We start from the raw sequence: 21296 nt of genomic DNA, 5'->3' as shown, positions 1-21296 counted from the left end.
AGAACGAGAATGCAGTCCATGGACTGGACAAAGCCTGCATCTATTTGTTATCAGAATTTAAAAACTATTCCTGACTAATAATACATTTTGGGAAAAACATGAATCAGTTCAGTTGAATGAAATGCCTCTTCAAACAGTATCTGTTTGATTCTCACCACCTCAAAAGAATATTATCTAGTTACACAGCTGACCCACATGGCATTCATGTTTTTCAGTTTCAAGTATTTTACAGCAATTATTGGGGATTCTCACCAGCCGGAGAAGTTTTTGAATTCTACTGTTGAACCTCCCACTTTTCTTTTCTTTGTCGTTGTTACTGTTGATAAACCGGTATCTATGGCAGCCGATTCCGGTTGAGAATTCCTTGATTTTAAATATTTTCCAACACCTCTACCAGCCACATTCCCGGATTCTGATGCTCCTGTGCCTGGGTAGTTGCTATACCATGACCCCACTTTGTCCTGAAATGTTAAAAAAAGAAGCAAAAATCCCGTAATTTTTTTTAAAAAGCCAATATCAATGAAAAAAAATCAAAGGCAGCCGCCCTGGACGGAGAGAATCCAGAAACTAACATTTTCTTCATCTACATTGTCCTTTTCTTTCTTGGCCTTCTCTTCTTCTTCGTCAGGTTCCGTGTAAGGATTGACAAATATTTCTACGCTAATTATCTTTATCTCCTCCTGCATAAACAATAACACAAACCTAAATGAGGCACAGAATAAAAATGCTCAATCTCCATTTCCTCAATGACGCTGAAAAAATTATAATGTTCAAATATTGAAGTCTATATGCATTCAAAAACTTAGAATCCCATTCCAAGAATTGGGATCCACTCTCACCAAAGCCTTTTGAACATGAACTAAATATTAACTACATTTTCAATCTGCCATGGCATATATATTCCGATGTATATCTAGCAAAACCAATAAGAATAAGGAACTAATAAATGAAATTCTACCAAAAAGGAGCTTCAATTAACTAACCAGAGGCCGATCATCGTCATCAACAGGAACTTTGTCCATTGCTGCCAATGTAGTCAAGCCACCAACAACCCCGCCAAAAACTGTATGCTTAAAGTTCAAATGATTAGCAGATTTGTAGAGGATAAAGAACTGTGAACCATTGGTATGAGGGCCACTGTTTGCCATACTAACGACACCTCTTCCAGAATGGAGTAACTTTGAATTCAGTTCATCTTTGAAAGGTTTACCCCATATAGATTCACCACCTTTCCCAGTACCAGTAGGATCCCCGCCTTGAATCATAAAATTCCTGCACAAAATAAATGAATAGTTCATTATTGTGCATCCTTTCTAATGTCATGGAAACAGGATTGAAATTTACAAAAGTTGATTTACACACTCTCAACATACCGAATATTTCGGTGGAAGGCAACTCCATTATAATAACCTTGCTCACAAAGAGTGATGAAATTCTCACACGTCCTTGGAGTCATATCACAGTGAAGCTCAATGTTCAGATCACCATGTGTTGTATGCAGCTTAACATAGCCTTTCTTCTTTGGATTTTTCTCAACTTTAATGTATTCAAAATCATTTTTGGTGACAGGATCAAAAGAGGTCGAAGTGAACGATCGTGAAGCAGCACCGGTGGTATAACGGCTCTTTACCTGAAATAAATCACAAGTCAAAACAGTAACCCCCTTTCTAGCACTTCATACATTTTTACATATTTTCTTATAAAATTTAAAAATTAAGACATCTAGAACAATAAGCTAGAAAAAAAATTAACCAGCCATAAGTAATTTTCTCCATTACTCAGACTATGACTTTGAAAACACAAAAACTATTAAAATCATGCATTTGTCATTATTGGCATAGACAACAATGCAAGCAAGTAGAGCAGCAGTCAATTGTTTGACAAAAAAACATTGAATCGCAAACAAAGAACAAAGAGGCACATTCGATGTAGAGTTCAAATGATCATTATGTTTAGTTTCTATAGCATGGACTGTGGAGTGAAAAGAAAGCTCATAATTAGGAAACACTAACCAGCTTGGCATTTACTGGTGCCCTTTCACCAGCCATGTGCATGGCTATGCGAGCAGCAGTTTTATCACCTGACGCGGCTTTAGCTGCAGCAGCACTTCTTCCGTGCACTGCAGCAGATGCAGCATCTACAATACTATAAGCTTGTGGAGGTTTAGAATTTCCATTTGAATTAGATTTGGAATCCTCCTTAATGCGTGACCTTGCAGCCAATATGGCCTCCAGGGCAGCAGCCCTTTCCTTTTGTGCCTTACCGCCACCTCCACCGTGAAGTGCAGTTTCTTTTCCCTTTTCAGTTCCAAGCTCCTCTAGCATTTGCTTGATATCTCCAGATACATTCATATTACATGTTGGATCTGAACTAATTTTCTTTAACTCTGAATAATTGAAACTGAAGAAGGTCATAATGATAAAACAAATAGATAAAAAAGACTTGATTTGATCCAATAAATTGCAACAAGTATTAATACCTTCATCATCCAATTTCAACCCTTTCTTAACATGGTCGAAATCCAGAGTTACCCTAGTGTCAAGTGCATTAGGATTCTGCAAAGCACAACTGCAGAGATAAGATTGTGTTGATACATCACTATATTCATGCCAGGTAATACTGGTAGCACGCTTCAACATGTTCAAATAGAAAGCATTACAGAGTAGTCAATACCTGAATTGTTATCAAGTCTTCCTTACTGAATGGCTCATCAGTTAGTAGCTCCTTCCAGTTCTTGGTCTTGATATTTAACTCTTTAATTGCCTATAAGATAAAAGCAAACAAATAAAGTCTTGTATAGCATTTAAGGGAAACCCACTTATATCAGCATGCAACGAACCTCATAACAGAACACATTTCCTGTAGTTTTCACAGCGACAATATGGGTGAATTCAGTAAAGACCTTGTTTAGCACAGGGCAATGGTACTCTCCTGCAGGAAATACAGATAACAACAGCATGATTAAGATTTGAAAGTAAATTATAGTAGAACACCAAAATGTAAAGTTGACGTCTGAATTCAAGGATTGAAAGGACAACCTAAACCGCATAAAGCACCCATGTGTTTTAGGAAATAGTAGTCATGATGAAAGTTCCCTAAATATAATTTTGTGAGAATAGTACTAATAATAATAATAGGATTACCGAGATTAACATTTTCTTTGAACAAACAGCACTATCAGTATTTCTCTTAGCTCTGCAGCAACAATAGTGCTCATTGCAGAAATACAAAAACCTTCATTTACTTTGATGACATTAACTCAACATAAAACATTTATTTAAAGCAGCCTAAAACTAATGTACTACCCAGAACGCAAGATTACCCTAAAGGACTAGGTGTGACTAGGGCTGGTCAAACTTGATCTAGTACATAACTGATCCATAAAGTCACAATCTTGACCTGCAAGGCTGCAACACATCTCACATTTCATCTATATTTCCCCTAAATAAACTTTGAAGTTATTAAACAACAACTAATGATAAATTGATCAAACTTATATCAAATTCAAAAATGACAGACAGGCAACGAAGGCAAATCTGCAAAACATGGTTTTCAGGACCAAAGAGATGAAAGCAGATTTCACGACACAATAGCTGATAAAACAACTATCTATGCCTAAGTAGCATGAAAATGGAAAAGTTGAAACAGAAAACGGCGAAATAATATTTTTCACAAGAACAGTTATATATGGAGTTTCGGAGTTTCAGAATTTCAAAAAAACAAAACTGCTCAACATAGGGCCCCAGAAGTTTCCATGCAACATGAACAACTAGTGAATCAACGATAAAAACTGGAAATAAAAAACATATTTGGTGACAGGCTTGCTCCATAAAATGAGTCGATAATTTACACGGATAGTCAATATTTTAACGACTAAAGACTAAACCTCCCTTCACAACTTCATCGTTCTCATATAAGCAGCAAATTTTCAGGCTGATAAGTGCTACAGACTATGTTTGAAGCAAAAACTTAAGTCTTACATGCGGTATGCATAGATAGAATTCAGCTCCCCATACTAAATAAATTAACAAAAGGTTACAAAACTTAAAGATTAAAAAAATTAAAGTAGAAAACCCTAACCTTCAGAATTCTTATGAAAATTGAGTGTAATAAGATCGTCCAGCTTGAGCGGAGTTCCTGTAACGGGATGCCTCCCGTACTTTCGTATATATGGAGTAATGTACCTGCACATACAAAATCCACAAATCAAAATAATAATAACAACAATAAAAACACATTTAAATTAAACAAAACAAAAATTAGCAAAAACACTAACATTATATTGAAAACACTTCCATCTGCAGTGCATACTGGAAATTCAAAGGGAGTGAATGTAAGTCTGCATCAACAAATTAAGAATAAAGCATAATTAATTAAACAATAACTAAAGTTTGATTAAAATATAATGATTAAGAGAAAGAGTAACTGACGCGCAGCAATAGAAAGGGAGGCGCTTGAACGGAGTAAGGAGCTCTTTGGATTTAGCGCCGCCCCATTCGGTGGCCCATTCGGTTTTTGTTATATACATTCGGTCTTTGCTGTGTTGTTTTTTCCCCATTTTTTCTGTTGCTCGAGATTAGATTTTGATTTTCAATTTGATCTTCTGAATTTAGGGTTTGTGGAAAGTGGGATGTTATTTTGACGGAGTTCAGATCAACCAGTATGATTTTTCTTTGTATTTGAGAGGTTTAAAACGGTGGGGCGAAGACGACAGCCGGTGACGGTGATGGGGGCGGTTGCTCCGATTTGGGCTGATCCCAGCCCAATTAAGTTCTTAACGGAATAATGGGCCCATTATATGGCCATAAAATGAGAAAAGTAGGGAAAACACTCTATTTTTTAAAATAATAGTAAATTATACCTTAACAAGAAAAAGATAGAGAAAATACCTCATCTTTTTAGCACTTTTATTTTTTTACTCTAAAATCTTTTTTTATTATAATAATACTCATTTCTTATTATTTTTTATTCTAACCATTTTATTTTTACTTTAATATGAGTATCTCCCTTTTTTTTCCAGATTTTCTACTCTTTCTTTCTCTCTCTCTCTTTTTCTCTTTTTTCTTCTTCTCCATTTTTTCTTCTTCTTCGTTTATTTTTTTATTCTTTATCACGCCGCCGCCGTTCCTTCAACGATCCGTCATTGCTCCGCCTTCGGCCCGCCTTCGCTTTGTTTTCACGTCGCCGTTGATTTGCCGTTCTTCCACATTTTAGCGATTTTTTTTTCTTAACTCGTGCTGATTATTACGATTTATTTTAACTCTCAGATCTAAAAAAATTATTTTTGAATTTTTTTCAATTTAAGATCTGAAAATCTGCATTAAAAACAATTTTATGATGAAAGAAAACAATTTTCTGCAGAAAAAACGATTTTCTGCAGAAAACAGCTCCTGGTTATTATATCGTTATCACTATGACGTTATCATATCATTATCATAACACTGCAGAGAAAAATATTTTTCTATAAAAAAAAACAGTTTCTGATTATCATATGAGTATCACTGTATTATCATGTAGTTACCATAATATTGCAGGAAAAAAAGATTGTTTATATAAAATAATATTTGATTATCATATTGTTATCATAACATTATCATGTCGTTATCATAGCATTATCATATGATACCGAGATGATAATATTTATGGTACCTATATGATAATGTAATGATAATATTTATGATACTATTATGATAAACAGTGTCTGATTATCGTATCAGTATCACTATATTATCATATCGTTATCATAACACTGCGGTGATAACGATATGATAATGTAACTGTTGCTTTTTATAAAGATAAGTTATGATAATAGTATGACAGAGTTGATGATAATAGTATGATAACGTACGAAAAATAATTTTTTAAAAAATATTATGATACTGAGATGATAATGTAACTGCTGCTTTTATGATAATGGAGTAAAATTAAAATTATTTTAATTCCGAGAGTAAAAACATAAATATGAAAAAAAGGTGAGGTATTTTTTGTAACTTTTCCTTATTGAGGTAAAAAGTGCAAATATTTTTTTTTTTAGGTAAATACCCAAATTTCCCCCATAAAATCTCGAAAAACAACAAGGGCTGTTTACGTATTTACTTTAAAAAATAAAAAAATTATCATATATCTCAAAAAGGAAATTTTTTAGAAAATACTCCATAATTTTTTTAGATTTATATTTTTATTCTCAAGTTTAAAATAATTATGATTTTACTCCGTTATCATATGGTTATCATACTGGTTATCATACTAGTATCATGAATCTTTCTGTAATTATTTTTTTACGTTCGTTATCATCAAATTATCATAACCTTATCATACTTCATTATCATCTAGTAATCATACTGCAGTGTTATGATAACAACATGATAATGTAGTAATACTGATATGAAAATCAGACACTATTTTATCATACATTATCATAGATATTATCATTATTGTTATCATAACATTATCATATAGGTAATATAAATATTATCATCTCGGTATCATATGATAATGATATGATAAAGACATGGTAATGTTATGATAACGATATGATAATCAAAAATTATTTTCTGCATAATATTTTTTCTCTGCAAGGTTATGATAACAACATGATAGTATAGTGATACTAACATGATAATCAGACGCTGTTTTTTTATAGAGAATCGTTTTTCTCTACAATGTTATGATAATAATATGATAATGCAAACTCACATGATAACCAAATACCGTTTTTTTTTGCAGAAAATTGTTTTTTTTTATCATAAAATCGTTTTTAATGCAGATATTTAGATCTAAAATTAAAAAAAAAATCAAGAGTAATTTATTTAGATCTGAAAGTTAAAACAAATCGTATTAACACCACGAGTTAAAGAAAAAAATTACTAAAATCAAATATGAAAAAACGGCGGAGCGACAATAGAATGATGGCGGAGAGACGGCCGAATGATGGCGGAGCGACGGCGGAATGGTGAATTAATAATGAAGGAGAAGAGGAAAATTGGAGGGAAAATAGGGGGAAAAGGAAAAAAATGGTGAAAAAGAACAAAGAAGAAAAAAAATAAGCGCAATGGAGAAGAGAGATAAGAAGAGTTGGAATGTCGTTTTAGTCATTCAAATTTGTCAAAATTACATCGTTTTTTTAGGAAAAAATATTTAAAATGGCACTGAATTATGAGATGAAAAGTTCGAAAGAGTTGAAATGTGAGATGTCATGTTAGAGTGATGTGTTTAAATTGCGAAAGACGCTAAAGATGGGAATTAATTTATACTTAAAGAATGTACAAGGAAGTAGGTTAATTTGATTTTTTTTTCTAATTTATAAATAAATATTTAAACCTATTTAATTAATTATGTTAATAAATTAATTTATTATACTTAATTTAAACATATTTGTATAAATACATTTGAAAAACATAGATATTTAATAGATTTAATGTCTTAAAAATACTAAAAAACTAGAAAAGATGAATATAGAATCTAGGGTATTAAATCATTATAAAGAGAACAGTAATAATTATGACCTAAATACTATTAACATTAAATAAAACATCTTATATGATAATAACGACGGTATAACTAATAATTTTATTGCAAAATTTAAAAGTACAATATGAAAGAGGAGAGATGAAGAAAAAAAATAGAAAAGTGAGAAGAGTGTAAATTTCTAATCTAAAAAAAACAATACTATTTGTCTAAGAAGACAAGAAGACGAACCTAGATGAGTTCGCCTCCTCGTTTGAGAAGACGAACCTAAATGGGTTCGTCTCCTCGTTTGAGAAGGTGAACCCATCTTTTCAAACAAAGCTAGTCTGAGAGGAGGTGTCTAGTAATAGTGGAGAGGTGAATGTAAAAAGTATAATAAATTTTTTAATTTTTTTAAATACATTATTTAATACGTGGATTTTTGAAATTATAGGAATTATGTTTTTTTGTAAATTTTCAAATACCAAGTTGAAGGATTAAAAGAATATTAAGAATTATTTTAGATTTTTTTTATCATTGTTAAATGAAGAATATTGTGTTTCAAACGCGGATGAGAGTGATGGAAAGGTGTATTTAACCAAAAACGGGAACTATTAGATTTTTTTATCCACTCTTACGGCCTTGGTCCTCCTTAATCTTTTATGTCAAGTTGAGGGAGTGAATTGATCCTTTGTTCATTAATCTATCTATCTATCTATTTATAACTATTTTATATGTGGGAATCCGGGGTAAGGAGGTAGACAAAATTACATTATGAGCCTTCAATAATTATAAATATGTATGAAGTAATAGTACAAATCTATCTAATAAAAAAAATAAAGTCTTAATTACTTTAATTAGATGTGTAAATAGTTAATAATGTAATAAAAGTTTGGTGTTATTAGAAGTTTAATTGTGATAGGAAAAGTCAAGTAAAATGCGAGTATAGTGTACAACTTGGGTTATGTGGGTTATGAATTCTAAAAAACTCATTCTTTTAGTGAGCCAAAATTTTAAAAAACTTTTGAATGATCAATTTTACACTAGAAGTTCTAATTCATCCAAAGTTCATGGGTTGCATAACCCATGTTTGAACATCCCTTAAATTAATAATATTAACCGGATGTGTAAATATTTAAAAGTGTAATAAGACTTTAATGTTAATAGAAGTTTAGTTAGAATAGGAAAAGACAAATAAAATACGAGATTGATGTTAATAGTGATAATATTAATAGAAATATACGAAACCATTGATTGAATAGAAGAATAAGATACAAAGAAATAGAGGCTAATAATAGAAGAGAAAAGCCTAAATCCTAAAATAACATAGGAGGCCTTTATATAGGCAAGGCTAAGCAATAATAAAGGAAAGTATCTTATACTTGGCCACTACTCCAAGTCATATATTTGGCCATTACTCCAATAGCATATTAATTATGCTAACATTCCCCCTCAAACTCATGATGCGATAGCAATAAGCATCGAGAGTTTGTCAGTCAAAAAACGAAAGCGCAAAGAGGACAATGATTTAGTAAACAAATCTGCAAGCTGTAAGGAGGAAGAGACAAATGGCAATGTCAATGTGCCATTCTGAAGATGATGGCGAGTAATATGACAGTCAATCTCAATATGCTTGGTCCTTTCGTGAAAAACCGAGTTATGAGCAATCTGGATAGCACTCTTATTATCACAGTGCAAAGGAGTTGGTCGCCGCAAAGAAACGCCCATATCAGCAAGCAACCATCGCAGCCAGACGATTTCACAAGTAGTAGAAGCCATAGCACGGTATTCGGCCTCTGTTGAAGACCGAGATATAACATCCTGCTTTTTACTTTGCCAAGAGATAAGAGAATCACCCAGAAAAATACAAAATCCAGTAGTAGATTTGCGGTCAGTAGGATCACCAGCCCAATCAGCATCAGAGTAAGCACATAACTCCAAAGATGAAGTAGAGGAAAGCAAAAGAGTCTGAAACTGAGTGCCACGAAGATATCTCAAGATGCGAATAACAGCATCCCAATGAACTGTAGTAGGAGAAGTAACAAACTGACTGACTATGTGAACAGCATAGGCAATATCAGGGCGAGTGACAGTGAGATAAACCAAACTTCCAACAACCGTTCTATAAAGACTCGGATCTGGCAGTGGAGACCCATCAGAAATAGAGTACCGAGCATTGAGCTCAATTGGAGTATCAACAGTCTTGTTATCCGAGAGGCGAGCACGCTCAAAAATATCAGAAATATACTTAGATTGAGAAAGAAGATACCCTTTTGGAGAAGAAGCAACTTCAATACCCAAAAAGTAACGAAGGGGACCCAAGTCTTTCATGGCAAAACTTCGAGTCAACTTAGACTTCAATAAGCTAATACCAACAACATCATCACCTGTAATAATCATATCATCAACATAAAGCGAAAGCGAAATTCGACCAGCCGAGGTACACTTGACAAACAAAGCAGAATCATGGTTACTTGGGCAAAAACCAAGAGAAGTAATCACAGTAGAGAATTTCTCAAACCAGGCACGGGGAGCCTGTTTGAGACCATAAAGAGCCTTCCTAAGTTTGCAAACTTCACCAGGTTGGTGATCAATACCAGGAGGAGGAACCATATAGACTTCTTCATGAAGGTCGCCATTCAGAAAGGCATTTTTAACATCCATTTGAGTGATATCCCAACGACGAACAGAAGCAACCGCAATAAAAGTTCGAACTGTAGTCATTTTTGCAACAGGAGCAAAAGTCTCCTCATAATCCATACCATATTCCTGAGAATAACCCTTAGCAACCAAGCGAGCTTTATATCTTTCAATAGATCCATCAGCCTTAGTTTTAATTTTATAGACCCAACGAGAACCAATAGCACGTTTTCCTGCAGGAAGAGACACTAAATCCCAAGTATGGGTTTGGTGAAGAGCAGTGAGCTCCTCAGCCATAGCACGTTGCCAAAGAGGATCAAGAACTGCCTCTTTGAAAGATAAAGGCTCAGAAAGACAATGAATAGAAGCAAGGAATGAAGAAAATGAACTGGAAAGACAAGAATAAGCAAAATCAGGTTGTTTAGTAGACTTACGATTTCGTACAGGATAACGGTGTTCAGTAGTATCCGCAGTCTCAGAAGATGATTGGGTAGTGACTGTAGTTGAGGGGCCAATAGGAGTGTCAGGATGGCCATCATGAGGTATCTCATCATTATCAGCAGTAAAAGGATCAATGTGAATAAGATCAGGCATAGATATACTGTGAGAACGGTCAGGAATTGTAAAATAAGGAATATGTTCAAGAAAGACAACATGACGAGAAACATATAGCTTATGACTGACTGGATCAAAACAACGATACCCCTTTTGTCCTGCACCATAACCAAGAAAAACACATATGGCAGACCGTGAAGTTAACTTACTCTGCTGAACACGAGGAAGAAGAACAAAACAGGTAGAACCAAAAACACGAAGAGAAGAATAATCTGGAAGACAACCATACAATCTCTCATAAGGAGACAAGCCAGAATTATGAGAAGTAGGAATTCTATTAATCAAATAAACAGAAGTAAGAGCTGCCTCCCCCCAAAATTCACTAGGAACACTAGCAGACAATAAAAGTGACCTAGCAGTCTCAAGAATATGCCTATGTTTTCTTTCAGCAACCCCATTTTGTTCAGGAGTATCAGTGCAAGAAGTTTGGTAAATTGTGCCATCTAAAGCAAGAAGTTCCTTAAAAGCATGAGAAGTATATTCGCCCCCCAAATCACATCTAAAACATTTAATAACAGCTTCATGTTGAGTTTTTACAAGAGAGCGAAACTCATTATAAATGTCAAAAAAGTCTGAGCGACGTTTCATAAGATAAATCCAACAATAACGAGTGCAATCATCAATAAAAGAGACATAATAACGAGAGCCCCCCTTTGTAGGAACAGGAGAGGGTCCCCAAACATCAGAATGAATGAGATCAAAAGGTGCAACAGAAAAAGAATTACTTTTAGGAAAAGGCAAAGCAGAGAACTTTGCAAGTTTACAACCACTGCAATCAGAAATATCATGAGTTTTCAAATCTCCTAAAACTCCTGTAGACGCTAAAAATTGTAACCGAGATCTAGAGACATGACCAAGGCGAGAATGCCACAAATAAAACACAGAAGAAGACTGACTCAAACGAAAAGACGAAACATCCACACTAGGAACAGCAGCCGCAATCTTAGGAGTTTTGAGCTGATCCAATATATAAAGTCCTCCTTCCCTATGGCCGGTCCCAATCACTTCCTGAGACTTTGGATCCTGAACATAACAAGCAGAAGAAGAAAAGGAAACTAAACAACCATTATCACAAATTTGACCAACAGAAGCAAGATTTAAAGTAAGACTAGGAATATGATAAACATTAGATAAGGACAAAGAAGGTGTAGTAACTGAACCAACACCTTGCAAGGGCATAGGTGTACCACTAGCACTCATGACAGGAACAGAAACTTTAGGAGTCAAAGAAGTAAAAGATGACAAATTAGGTGACATATGATTCGAAGCACCAGAATCTAAAATCCAAGAGGAAGAAGATATACCTGAGGAACTAGATGACAAACCTATTTGAGATGAAGCTGCCATGGCATGTGACTGAGATGCAAGAAACTGTTGAAACTGCTCAACCATTGATGGATCTAAAGAAGAAGTCGTCAATGCATTGTGAGGGCGAGAAAGAAGAGGAGGTCCATTATGAGGAGCTGGTGGTCGGTAACTCCATTGCTGAGACTGCTGATGGGGCTGTTGCTGAGTATACTGCTGCTTTCCTTTACCCAACTTTGGACATTGTGATTTCCAATGACCTTTCTGTTTACAAAAACTACATTCGTCACGAGCAACAGTTCCATACGGCCTGACTTGAGAATAAAACTTTGGTCGTGGAGGCATGGCGAAGACTGATGGAGTAGAGACCGTAGAAACTTCCTTTACAACAGAAGGCTTAAGACGAATTTCCTCAGCCAAAAGTTTACTAACAACAGAATCAACAGAAGGCAGCGGATGACGATGCAGAATGGACCCACGAAGTCCTTCAAACTCATCACGAAGAGCCATTAAGAACTGTACCAATCTCTGCTCCTCTCTTCGTGCAATATAAGGCCCAAAGCCTCGTAATTCAGCAGATTCTGTGAGAGCCATCTGATCCCACAAATCTGTCATAGCATCATAAAATTCCTGAATACTCATGCTTTTCTGCTGCAGAGCACGAATATCAGACTCCAATTGGTATTGTTTTGCAAAGTTAGACTGTGTGTACAGTCTAGATAGATGATCCCAAACCTCCTTAGCTGTCTCATATTTTGCTAACTGGGTACCTATCGAGTGCTTAACAGAATTATTGATCCAAGTAATAATTTTGGAATTAGCAACTTCCCACTTATCTAACAAAGACACATAATCAGCAGTTGTGCCATCCTCAGGCTTGACAAAATCACCCGAAATATAACCCCACTTTTGTTTACCCTTCAAGAAATTTTTCATCACATAACTCCAATATGCATAATTTTTACCATCTAACTGAACACTAACTGCTTGAAGCGAATCATCTCGAATTTCAGCCATATTAAAAAGAAATCAACAGAATACTAACAAATTAAATCAACGAATTAGAGAGGACAAACTCAAAGGAGGAGTAGAAAAGACTAACAACCAGACGAATAATTTGGCTCTGATACCATGATAACATTAATAGAAATATACGAAACCATTGATTGAATAGAAGAATAAGATACAAAGAAATAGAGGCTAACAATAGAAGAGAAAAGCCTAAATCCTAAAATAACATAGGAGGCCTTTATATAGGCAAGACTAAGCAATAATAAAGGAAAGTATCTTATACTTGGCCACTACTCCAAGTCATATATTTGGCCATTACTCCAATAGCATATTAATTATGCTAACAAATAGGAGATACAAATTAGTTAAAAGTGTAATTTTTTTAAAAAAATTAAATATTTCTAAAAAACAATCTAAATATGAAAAAATTATACTTAAAATTAACATAATTATAGATTCCATTAAAACATAATTATAGAAGTAAATTTTTGTAGTAATATGTATCTACTTTTTTTATGTAAATTTTTTTAATTTTGAAGACGCGGGAGTGAGATGTTTAGAATTAGCCTCTTATACAATTAAACAAGAGATTGATGTTTAATAAGAGATTAAAAAAAAAATTAGACAATTATATCTACTTTTTAAGAGTTACATACTAATCCTCTGAAAAAAACTATGTACCAAGAAAATAATAGAAAATTTATAATTTTTATATTTTATTAACTGAAATTTACTTAAATTAGTAAATAAATAAATTAATAAATAAATTATTTATATCGGTGAGATACTGAACCTTCACCATTTCAAAATGAATAAAACAAATTTAGTTCATCAATTTTTTTATCATAAATATTGTTCATACCGTGATTTCATAAAATTATTTTAAAACAACAATAATTACAATATAGAAATTAAATTTTGGCAAATAAAAAGGTGCTAGAATCAAATAAATTTGAGTCCAAAATAATTTGTATAGGCGATTTTAAATGGTTCTACATAATTTTTTTTGCAAAATGTTATTATTCCATAGACACAGTTTTAACCGTCCCTAAAAATCGCCTTACCTACCGCGAAACTTGTTACAACTAGACCTATTTATGGGCTTGGCTATACGCTCAGGCCCGGTGCTAAAGGCCGGGTTTGGACAATGATTTTTTGTTCCAATCCTGGCCCGAGTCCGAGCCCGTAAAAAGTCTGATATTTTATGGGCGGGCTCGTGCTTTTATTTTTATAGAATTTACATGAAAGATCGATGAAGCCCAAACCAAGCCCGTAAAAATATACTGTTGGAGCCGGGCTTGGGTAGAAAATGTAAAACCCGAGCCGAGCTCGGGCCAAGTTTAAGCTTGTATAAAAAAAATTAAAAAGCCCGCCGGACCCGGCCCGAGCCCGAGGTCTAGTTACAACTAGTCCATGCTTCCACATCTTGAAATATATCATTCGGTTTGATTTTGTCCAATTACACCATAATCAATATCTACAGCTGTATTAAACCATAAAAGTAGAAACATTTTTTTTTAACAATGAATTTTTTCATTCTTTTTTTATATATGACAAAGGTAAATTTGAGATGGAAAATAATTCAACTAACTTCAGTTTGGTGAATCCTATAATAAAAAAATATGGGTATACATCTTTATCGATTTTTTTCAGTCATTTTCATGCATTAACTTCTTAACATTTAAAAGTCAAGGATCCTCCATAATATTGTGGGTTTAGGTCCAAAGTTAGTACAAAGCAAGAAAAATTATTTTCATTTTTTATTTTACTTGCAGTGAAATAAGATGCCAATGTCTAGACTTTAAAGAAAATTAGAGATAATTTACCATTTGCAACTTATTATGTGATAATCAAGTCCAGTAACAAAAAAATCCTAACGCATCCAAAACATTTGGTTGTTTTTGTTGAATCCAGATATAATTTTATGAATTTGTAAGATTTAAATATTTTTGTTCATTTTATTTATATCGGTGAAATATTGAACCTTCATTTCAAGATGAATAAATCATATTTAGTTCATCAATTTTCTTATCATAAATATTATTCATATTGTAATTTCATAAAACTATTTTTAGAATAATAATAATTATGACTTAGTAATGATATTTGTTGTTTAATAAAATGATTAAACTTTCACTAGGTCAGCTGAAGGCTTCCGTTAGTAGACAACTCCAGCTTTGAAACTTAAATTCCACAATACAGTTTGCTAAGTTTAAAACAAAATTTTATGTTTGCTATTGAAATTGCAAATGCCATTGATATCTCTCCTTTTTTCGAGAAGTCAACAAAACATATAGCAAGAGGTTAGTATTCTATTGAATCAACAAAATTAAACAAAATAAGAAATGACATCTGAAGATGCGTTTGTTTATAAGTGCAGGTGCAACTCTAGGTGCAACTCTCGGTTTAGCCTTGTGGTTGTAGCTACAATTTTAGTTGTAGTGTACCGCAAATACAGCTCCACCAAAATAGAGAAAGAGTATGAAATTAAGATTGAAATGTTTCTACGACGTTACAAAAGACTCAAACCCATAAGGTATTCCTATGCTGATATCAAAAGAATAACTAGTCAATTCAAGGATCAGTTAGGGCAAGGCGCTTATGGAACTGTGTTCAAAGGAAAACTATGTGAAGAAGTTTCAGTAGCTGTTAAGGTCCTTAATAATTCCGGAGAAAATGGAGAGTAATTCATCAATGTAATGGGCACAATAGATCGAATATGCCATGTCAATGTGGTTCGCTTGGTTGGGTTATGCGCCGATGGGTTTCAACGAGTACTTACCCAATGATACACTACACAAATTCATCTCATCCAACAATCATATCCTTGGCTAGAAAAGGCAGCAAGATATCGCAATTGGTTATAACTAAATGGATTGATTATATCTTCACTAGGGGTGTAATCAGAGAATCCTCCATTTCGATATTAAACCACATAATATTCTGCTCGACAATGACTTCGATCCTAAGGTTGCAGATTTTAGTCTAGCTAAGTTATGTGCCAAGGATCAAAGTACAGTGTCCATGACAACGACAATAGGAGTAGTTGGTTACGTAGCACCTGAAGTATTTTCAAGGAACTTTGGAAAAGTTTCTTATAAATCAAATGTGTATAGCTTCGGAATGGTGGTACTAGAAATGGTTGGAGGAAGGTATTGCTGAAGCAACAACGGAAGAGAATGATGAGAAAGATTTACTTCCCGGAATGGATTTATCATCTACTGGAAGAAGAAAAAGAATTGCGGTTGGTGACTGAGGAAGACGAAGATGCTAAAATTGCAAAAAACATGCAATTGTGGGATTATGGTGCATTCAATTGAACCCTATTGATCGTCCTTCCATGAAAATCGTACTTCGTATGCTAGAATAGGAGGACGGGAATATGTTAATACCTCTGAACCCTTTGAGCTCTATAACTCCTTCAAGAATGAGTGGAAGAATAAGACCAGCGAGACAGATTCATCAAGAGTTGGGTGTTATCTTGGAAACTGAGTGATGTCATAATCAACGTTTATGTGTCATGCCTTCATGTTAATGAATTTGTTTGAAGATAATAATAAAAAGAAAGTATAATTGTGCAATTAACTCGATTTAAAACATTTGATTCAATGAGGGAAATTTGTATGCATTGTAGACTACACAATTATAATATTTCATTTTATGCCATTTAATATGTATTTTGAATAAAACTACTTGATTATGTTACATCTATTAAATCAGATGACATCTTTGTTTCATCATTTATGGGCACTTATTCAGCATATAGAAAAGGCATAGGAGGAAAATTTAATCTTTCCAAATATGCTTCAAGCATCTCAATCACTTCATTCATTGATGGATGACCACAGTGTTTCATCTGTATGCACCATAACCCAACAATAACCATCTTCTGATACTCCTTTTACATCTTATGTGGCATTTGCAACTATAATTACCTTTACATCAGAAGCATCATTATAAACCCATAATGGAAAGTAAGTTTCTTCAGAATTCTCCATCAAAGCATGCAATTTCTTTCTTTTTCCTGCCATTTTTAGCAGCAACATTCCAAAACTATACACATCAACTTTATATGAAACACACTCAATATTCATGTAGAATAACTCTAGTGTCATGTAGACTTATTCATGGGCTTGGGTACCAGCCCAGGCCCGCCCAACCTCGGTGCTTAGGGTCGGGCTTAGGCAATGATTTTTTGTACCAAGCCCGGCCCGAGCCCGTTATTTTATGGGCGGACTCGAATTTTCATTTTTTTAAAATTTACATGTAAGCCCGGCACTAATCCCGTAAAAATATAGTGTTACTATTAGGGCCGGGTTTGGGTAGGAAATGTAATGCCCGAGACGGGCTCGGGCCAGGTTTAGGCTTGTAAAAAATTTGAAAAGCTCGTTGGGCCCGACACAGACCTGGCCCATGAACAAGTCTAGTGCCATGTATCTTATGGTTCCTCTTACTGTAGTTACAGACTTTATGCTTTCGTTAAATGCGTATAATCTGGCCAGCCCGAAATCAGATATCTTTGGAATAAGATTTTCATCAAGAAGAATATTGTGGGGCTTGATATCAAAATGTAGGATTTGCATGTCATAGTCTTGGTGTAAATAATCAATGCGACGCGCCACGCCAAGAGAAATTTCGTATAGGTTTTTCCAAGTTAACGAGATAGATATCCCGATTAGATATAAAACTATTCAGAGATCCATTATACATAAATTCATATATAAGAGCACGTGTTAAACCCTCGACAGAAAAGCCGATCAGTTGAACCACATTTGTGTGATGAATTCTTCCAATTGTAGCAACTTCGTTCATGAAATCTTGACAATTACTTTTAGACTTACCAACACTTTTACTGCTACTAAACGAATGTTGGGAAGTTTGCCTTTGTAAACACAGCCAAAGCCTCCTTCTCCTAATTTATCGTTGAAGCCTCCATTCATTTTTCTAATATCATAATAAGAATATCTTGCTGGCATCAGATTACTGCAACTGTAAGAATTCCTCAACTGCATTATAGCTTGATAAGTGCCTCCTTTTCCATTTCTACATCAATAAAGCAAGCACCAACAGAATTCCACAAAAACTTTTACAACAAAGTGAACTAGTCTTCAATAATAAAATATTTATTAAATTAAGTACGAGTTTAATTTTAATAAATTAGCCAACAAAAAAGTCAATTCTAATACAAATATAAAAATTCAGAAGTTAATTACAAGTTTAATATTCTAATATACACATAATTTAAAAGTTTAGTTTATTAAGGAATATAAATTGGAATACGAAATTGGAAGAATTTAATATTGAATAGAAGTATAATAATAAAGATAATATAACAGAAATAACATAGGTTTTAAGTCGTAAACTGCTAGGTAATTGCAATATAAATGTAAAATTTTAACATTAATTTTGTTTTTAAATTCAGCTTATAAGCCAATATACAGTAGTGTTGTCCAACTAAGAAAACATTTGTTTTCATATGTCGTGCTTTCTAACAAAAATATTTATTTATCTGAATGATTTAACTGATTTGTAGATAATAATTTAATAAAGAGTTTAAATTCAAGTAAACTACTACGTACTATTAGTTTAATATAATAATTTATTAAAAAGTATAACTAATATTATATCATAAATTACCACTTACGAACATATTCCTTTAATTAAATAACAACGTGCAAAATTTACTAAATTAATAATCAAACCATAATTAGATTATAAAATTATTCTAAATTAATATAATTTAAAAATGTCAAATAAGTATAGCATACATAATACAAATTAAAAATTATGGGCATTTTACAACAAAGAGTTTTAATGAATTGAAATACTATCTAAATATTAAAGTAATAGAGATTTTATAAAAATTAACTATCATATTCAGATTCATCCGTATTAACGATTATTTGATAAAACTTAGCTATATAAATAGTTAAGTTGGAGTTTAATTTTAATAAATGAAATTGCATTTTTATTAATTAATAATATCTATTTTAATAAGAAAATAATTTGTACTTTTTTTTAAAAAATTGCTAACAGATTTCCTATATTATGTCTTTTAAAGTAATGAAAAGAGCGATACAAAAAAAATAGTGAAAAGAAAATGATTATCTTTTAATTAAAAAGAAGTTCTAATAGTAGTATTTGACTTGCTTAACAATTCAATTTCATGAGTTTGAATTATACAATAAATGGCCTAATTACTTAAAAACCACCCACCTTATAACTTTTTTTCATTTATACCATGACCTAGGAAAATTTTCAATTGTACCATATTTTTTATTTTTATGTTTCATCTCTACCCTAATGAGTTGAATTGACATATTTTCTTTTAAAAAAGAGTTTAAATTATTCCTTCATTTTTAACCTATATTCTAATTAAACGTTAATGTTAATCATTTATATATCTTGTTTTTAATATTTTCATCTTTAAATTAATTAAATTATCAAAAAAATTACTTTTGTGGTACAAACGAAACATAAAAATCGAAAATAGGGTACAATTGAAAATTTTCCTAGGTCATGGTATAAATGAAAAAAAGTTACAAGGTGGGTGGTTTTTAAGTAATTAGGCCTACAATAAATAGAGTAATAAGAGTTTGTATATTCATAAATTGTAATGTGATGTGATATTTTTAGTGAACTAAGTAGCTTTTACTCCCTCCGTATATTTTATTTGTTCATTTAGTCAATATTGCACATGTTAAGATAGTGTCTTTTTTATTTTAACTTATAAAAAAATATACTAGCTCTACTAGTTAATAAATGCCTTTTAAATAAAAACATGGAGTCATTTATTAGAAATGGGTAAATTTAGAAGATAATAGCTAAAATCACATTAAAATTTTAAATAGACAACTAATTAAAAATAAATATTTTATTAAAAATAGACAACTAAAAAAAAGGGAAAAAGTACTATCTAAACCTAAAAGTATTGTGGGAGACTAACTAGTGGCATATTTTCTAATGCCAGCAAGTCTTATGTTTCTTCAAACTTATTTCAAGGTTAGATTTGTTTTTTCCGAAGATTTCAAGGTTAGATTGATTGTTTAATTTTATCAAGTTTCTAAAGAAGCATTTATTTTATGTCTTTAACGCTAATATAATTAATATGTTCAATTTGATTTTTAAATTCGAGCAAGAGAATTGTTAGTTATAATGATAATCTTGCTCTAACTGAAAAAATCGCCCTCTCTAAAGAGCAAAGAGGTGTATGTTACTGTCCTTTTTATTTTTTAGGCTTAATCACTCAAAAATTCTCCATTTTTAAATTTTTTTCAATTACATCCTAATATAGAAAAATCTTTTTAAAATCTCCCCACCTTTAGATTCTTTTTTAATTGTACCATAAAGTATTAAATTGACCTCTTTTCACATAAAAAAAATTTAAAATATTTTTTTACTTTTAATCTATAATCTAATTAAATACTAATATTGTTAATAATGTAAAAAATCATTTTTTCTAAAATTATATCCAATAACTTTTTAAAATCAAAATCATAAAATTTCCAATTTAGGGTATAATTGAAAAAAAAATCTAAAGATGGGGGGGATTTTGAGAGGATTTTCCTATGTCATGGTGCAATTGGAATGCAATTTAAAGGTGTGAGGGTTTTGAGAGAGTTTTTCAATGTCAGGATGCAATTGAAAAAAAAAATAGAAGACTTTTGAGTGATTAGACCTTACTTTTAAATCAAAATCTATCAATCAAATCGAAATTTTATATTGGCTACATTTTAGTCTTTTATATGTATCATATAAAAAAAACAATAAATTCTAAGAATAGTGTTTCACTTTGAGTATAAATGTAATTTAAATTTTTAATCGATTAATTCAAGATTGATAAGTTGATTATGCCCATTAAATTGAAAAAACTGTTTATTATTAATAGTATATTTAGGATTAAAGCAAATTTTATAAATTAATTAATGTAAAATAAAAATAATAAAATGGTTATTATATTTTAAATATAATTTACCATATTTAATATAGGTGACAGGTCATGTAAATATCAATTGCGTGCTACAATTTCAATCTAAATATAAAAAAAGTACAATAATTTATTTATAGCAAAAATACTATATTTAATAATTTAATAATATTTAAATTAAATAACGTGTCATATAATTGTTATTTACATGCATATCACATACAAATAAAAATTTATTATAAAAATTTATTAACAATTAAACTATTTTATATTTTATTTATTATTAAATAAATAGGATCATATGTCGCTCACGTGCGTAACACGTGACTACACATTAGTACTATATATATAA

General features: G+C 32.2%; 1 protein-coding gene and 2 pseudogenes across 1 annotated transcript; 1 reads left to right on the top strand and 2 right to left on the bottom strand.

Moving 5' to 3' along the window:
- Positions 1 to 24: 24 nt before the first annotated feature.
- On the bottom strand, positions 25 to 4761 carry LOC126655645 (peptidyl-prolyl cis-trans isomerase CYP65). Its single transcript, XM_050349888.2, has 11 exons — positions 4431 to 4761; positions 4277 to 4339; positions 4081 to 4184; positions 2840 to 2931; positions 2674 to 2763; positions 2480 to 2555; positions 2013 to 2386; positions 1374 to 1630; positions 984 to 1272; positions 573 to 680; positions 25 to 461 (listed from the first exon to the last, which is right to left on the bottom strand). Exons 1-11 carry the CDS (start codon positions 4556 to 4558, stop codon positions 249 to 251), a joined length of 1794 nt encoding a protein of 597 aa, XP_050205845.1. The 5' UTR covers positions 4559 to 4761; the 3' UTR covers positions 25 to 248.
- Positions 4762 to 15362: 10601 nt separating this feature from the next.
- LOC126656687 (rust resistance kinase Lr10-like) lies at positions 15363 to 16513 on the top strand (annotated as a pseudogene).
- A 171-nt stretch (positions 16514 to 16684) lies between these two features.
- On the bottom strand, positions 16685 to 18066 carry LOC126656686 (rust resistance kinase Lr10-like; annotated as a pseudogene).
- Positions 18067 to 21296: the final 3230 nt, after the last annotated feature.

This window comes from Mercurialis annua, linkage group LG7, assembly GCF_937616625.2.
Source record: "Mercurialis annua linkage group LG7, ddMerAnnu1.2, whole genome shotgun sequence".
In the NCBI taxonomy this organism is placed as follows: domain Eukaryota; kingdom Viridiplantae; phylum Streptophyta; class Magnoliopsida; order Malpighiales; family Euphorbiaceae; genus Mercurialis; species Mercurialis annua.
Note: the sequence above shows the minus strand (reverse complement) of the source record. Positions and strands in the feature narration are given on the sequence as shown.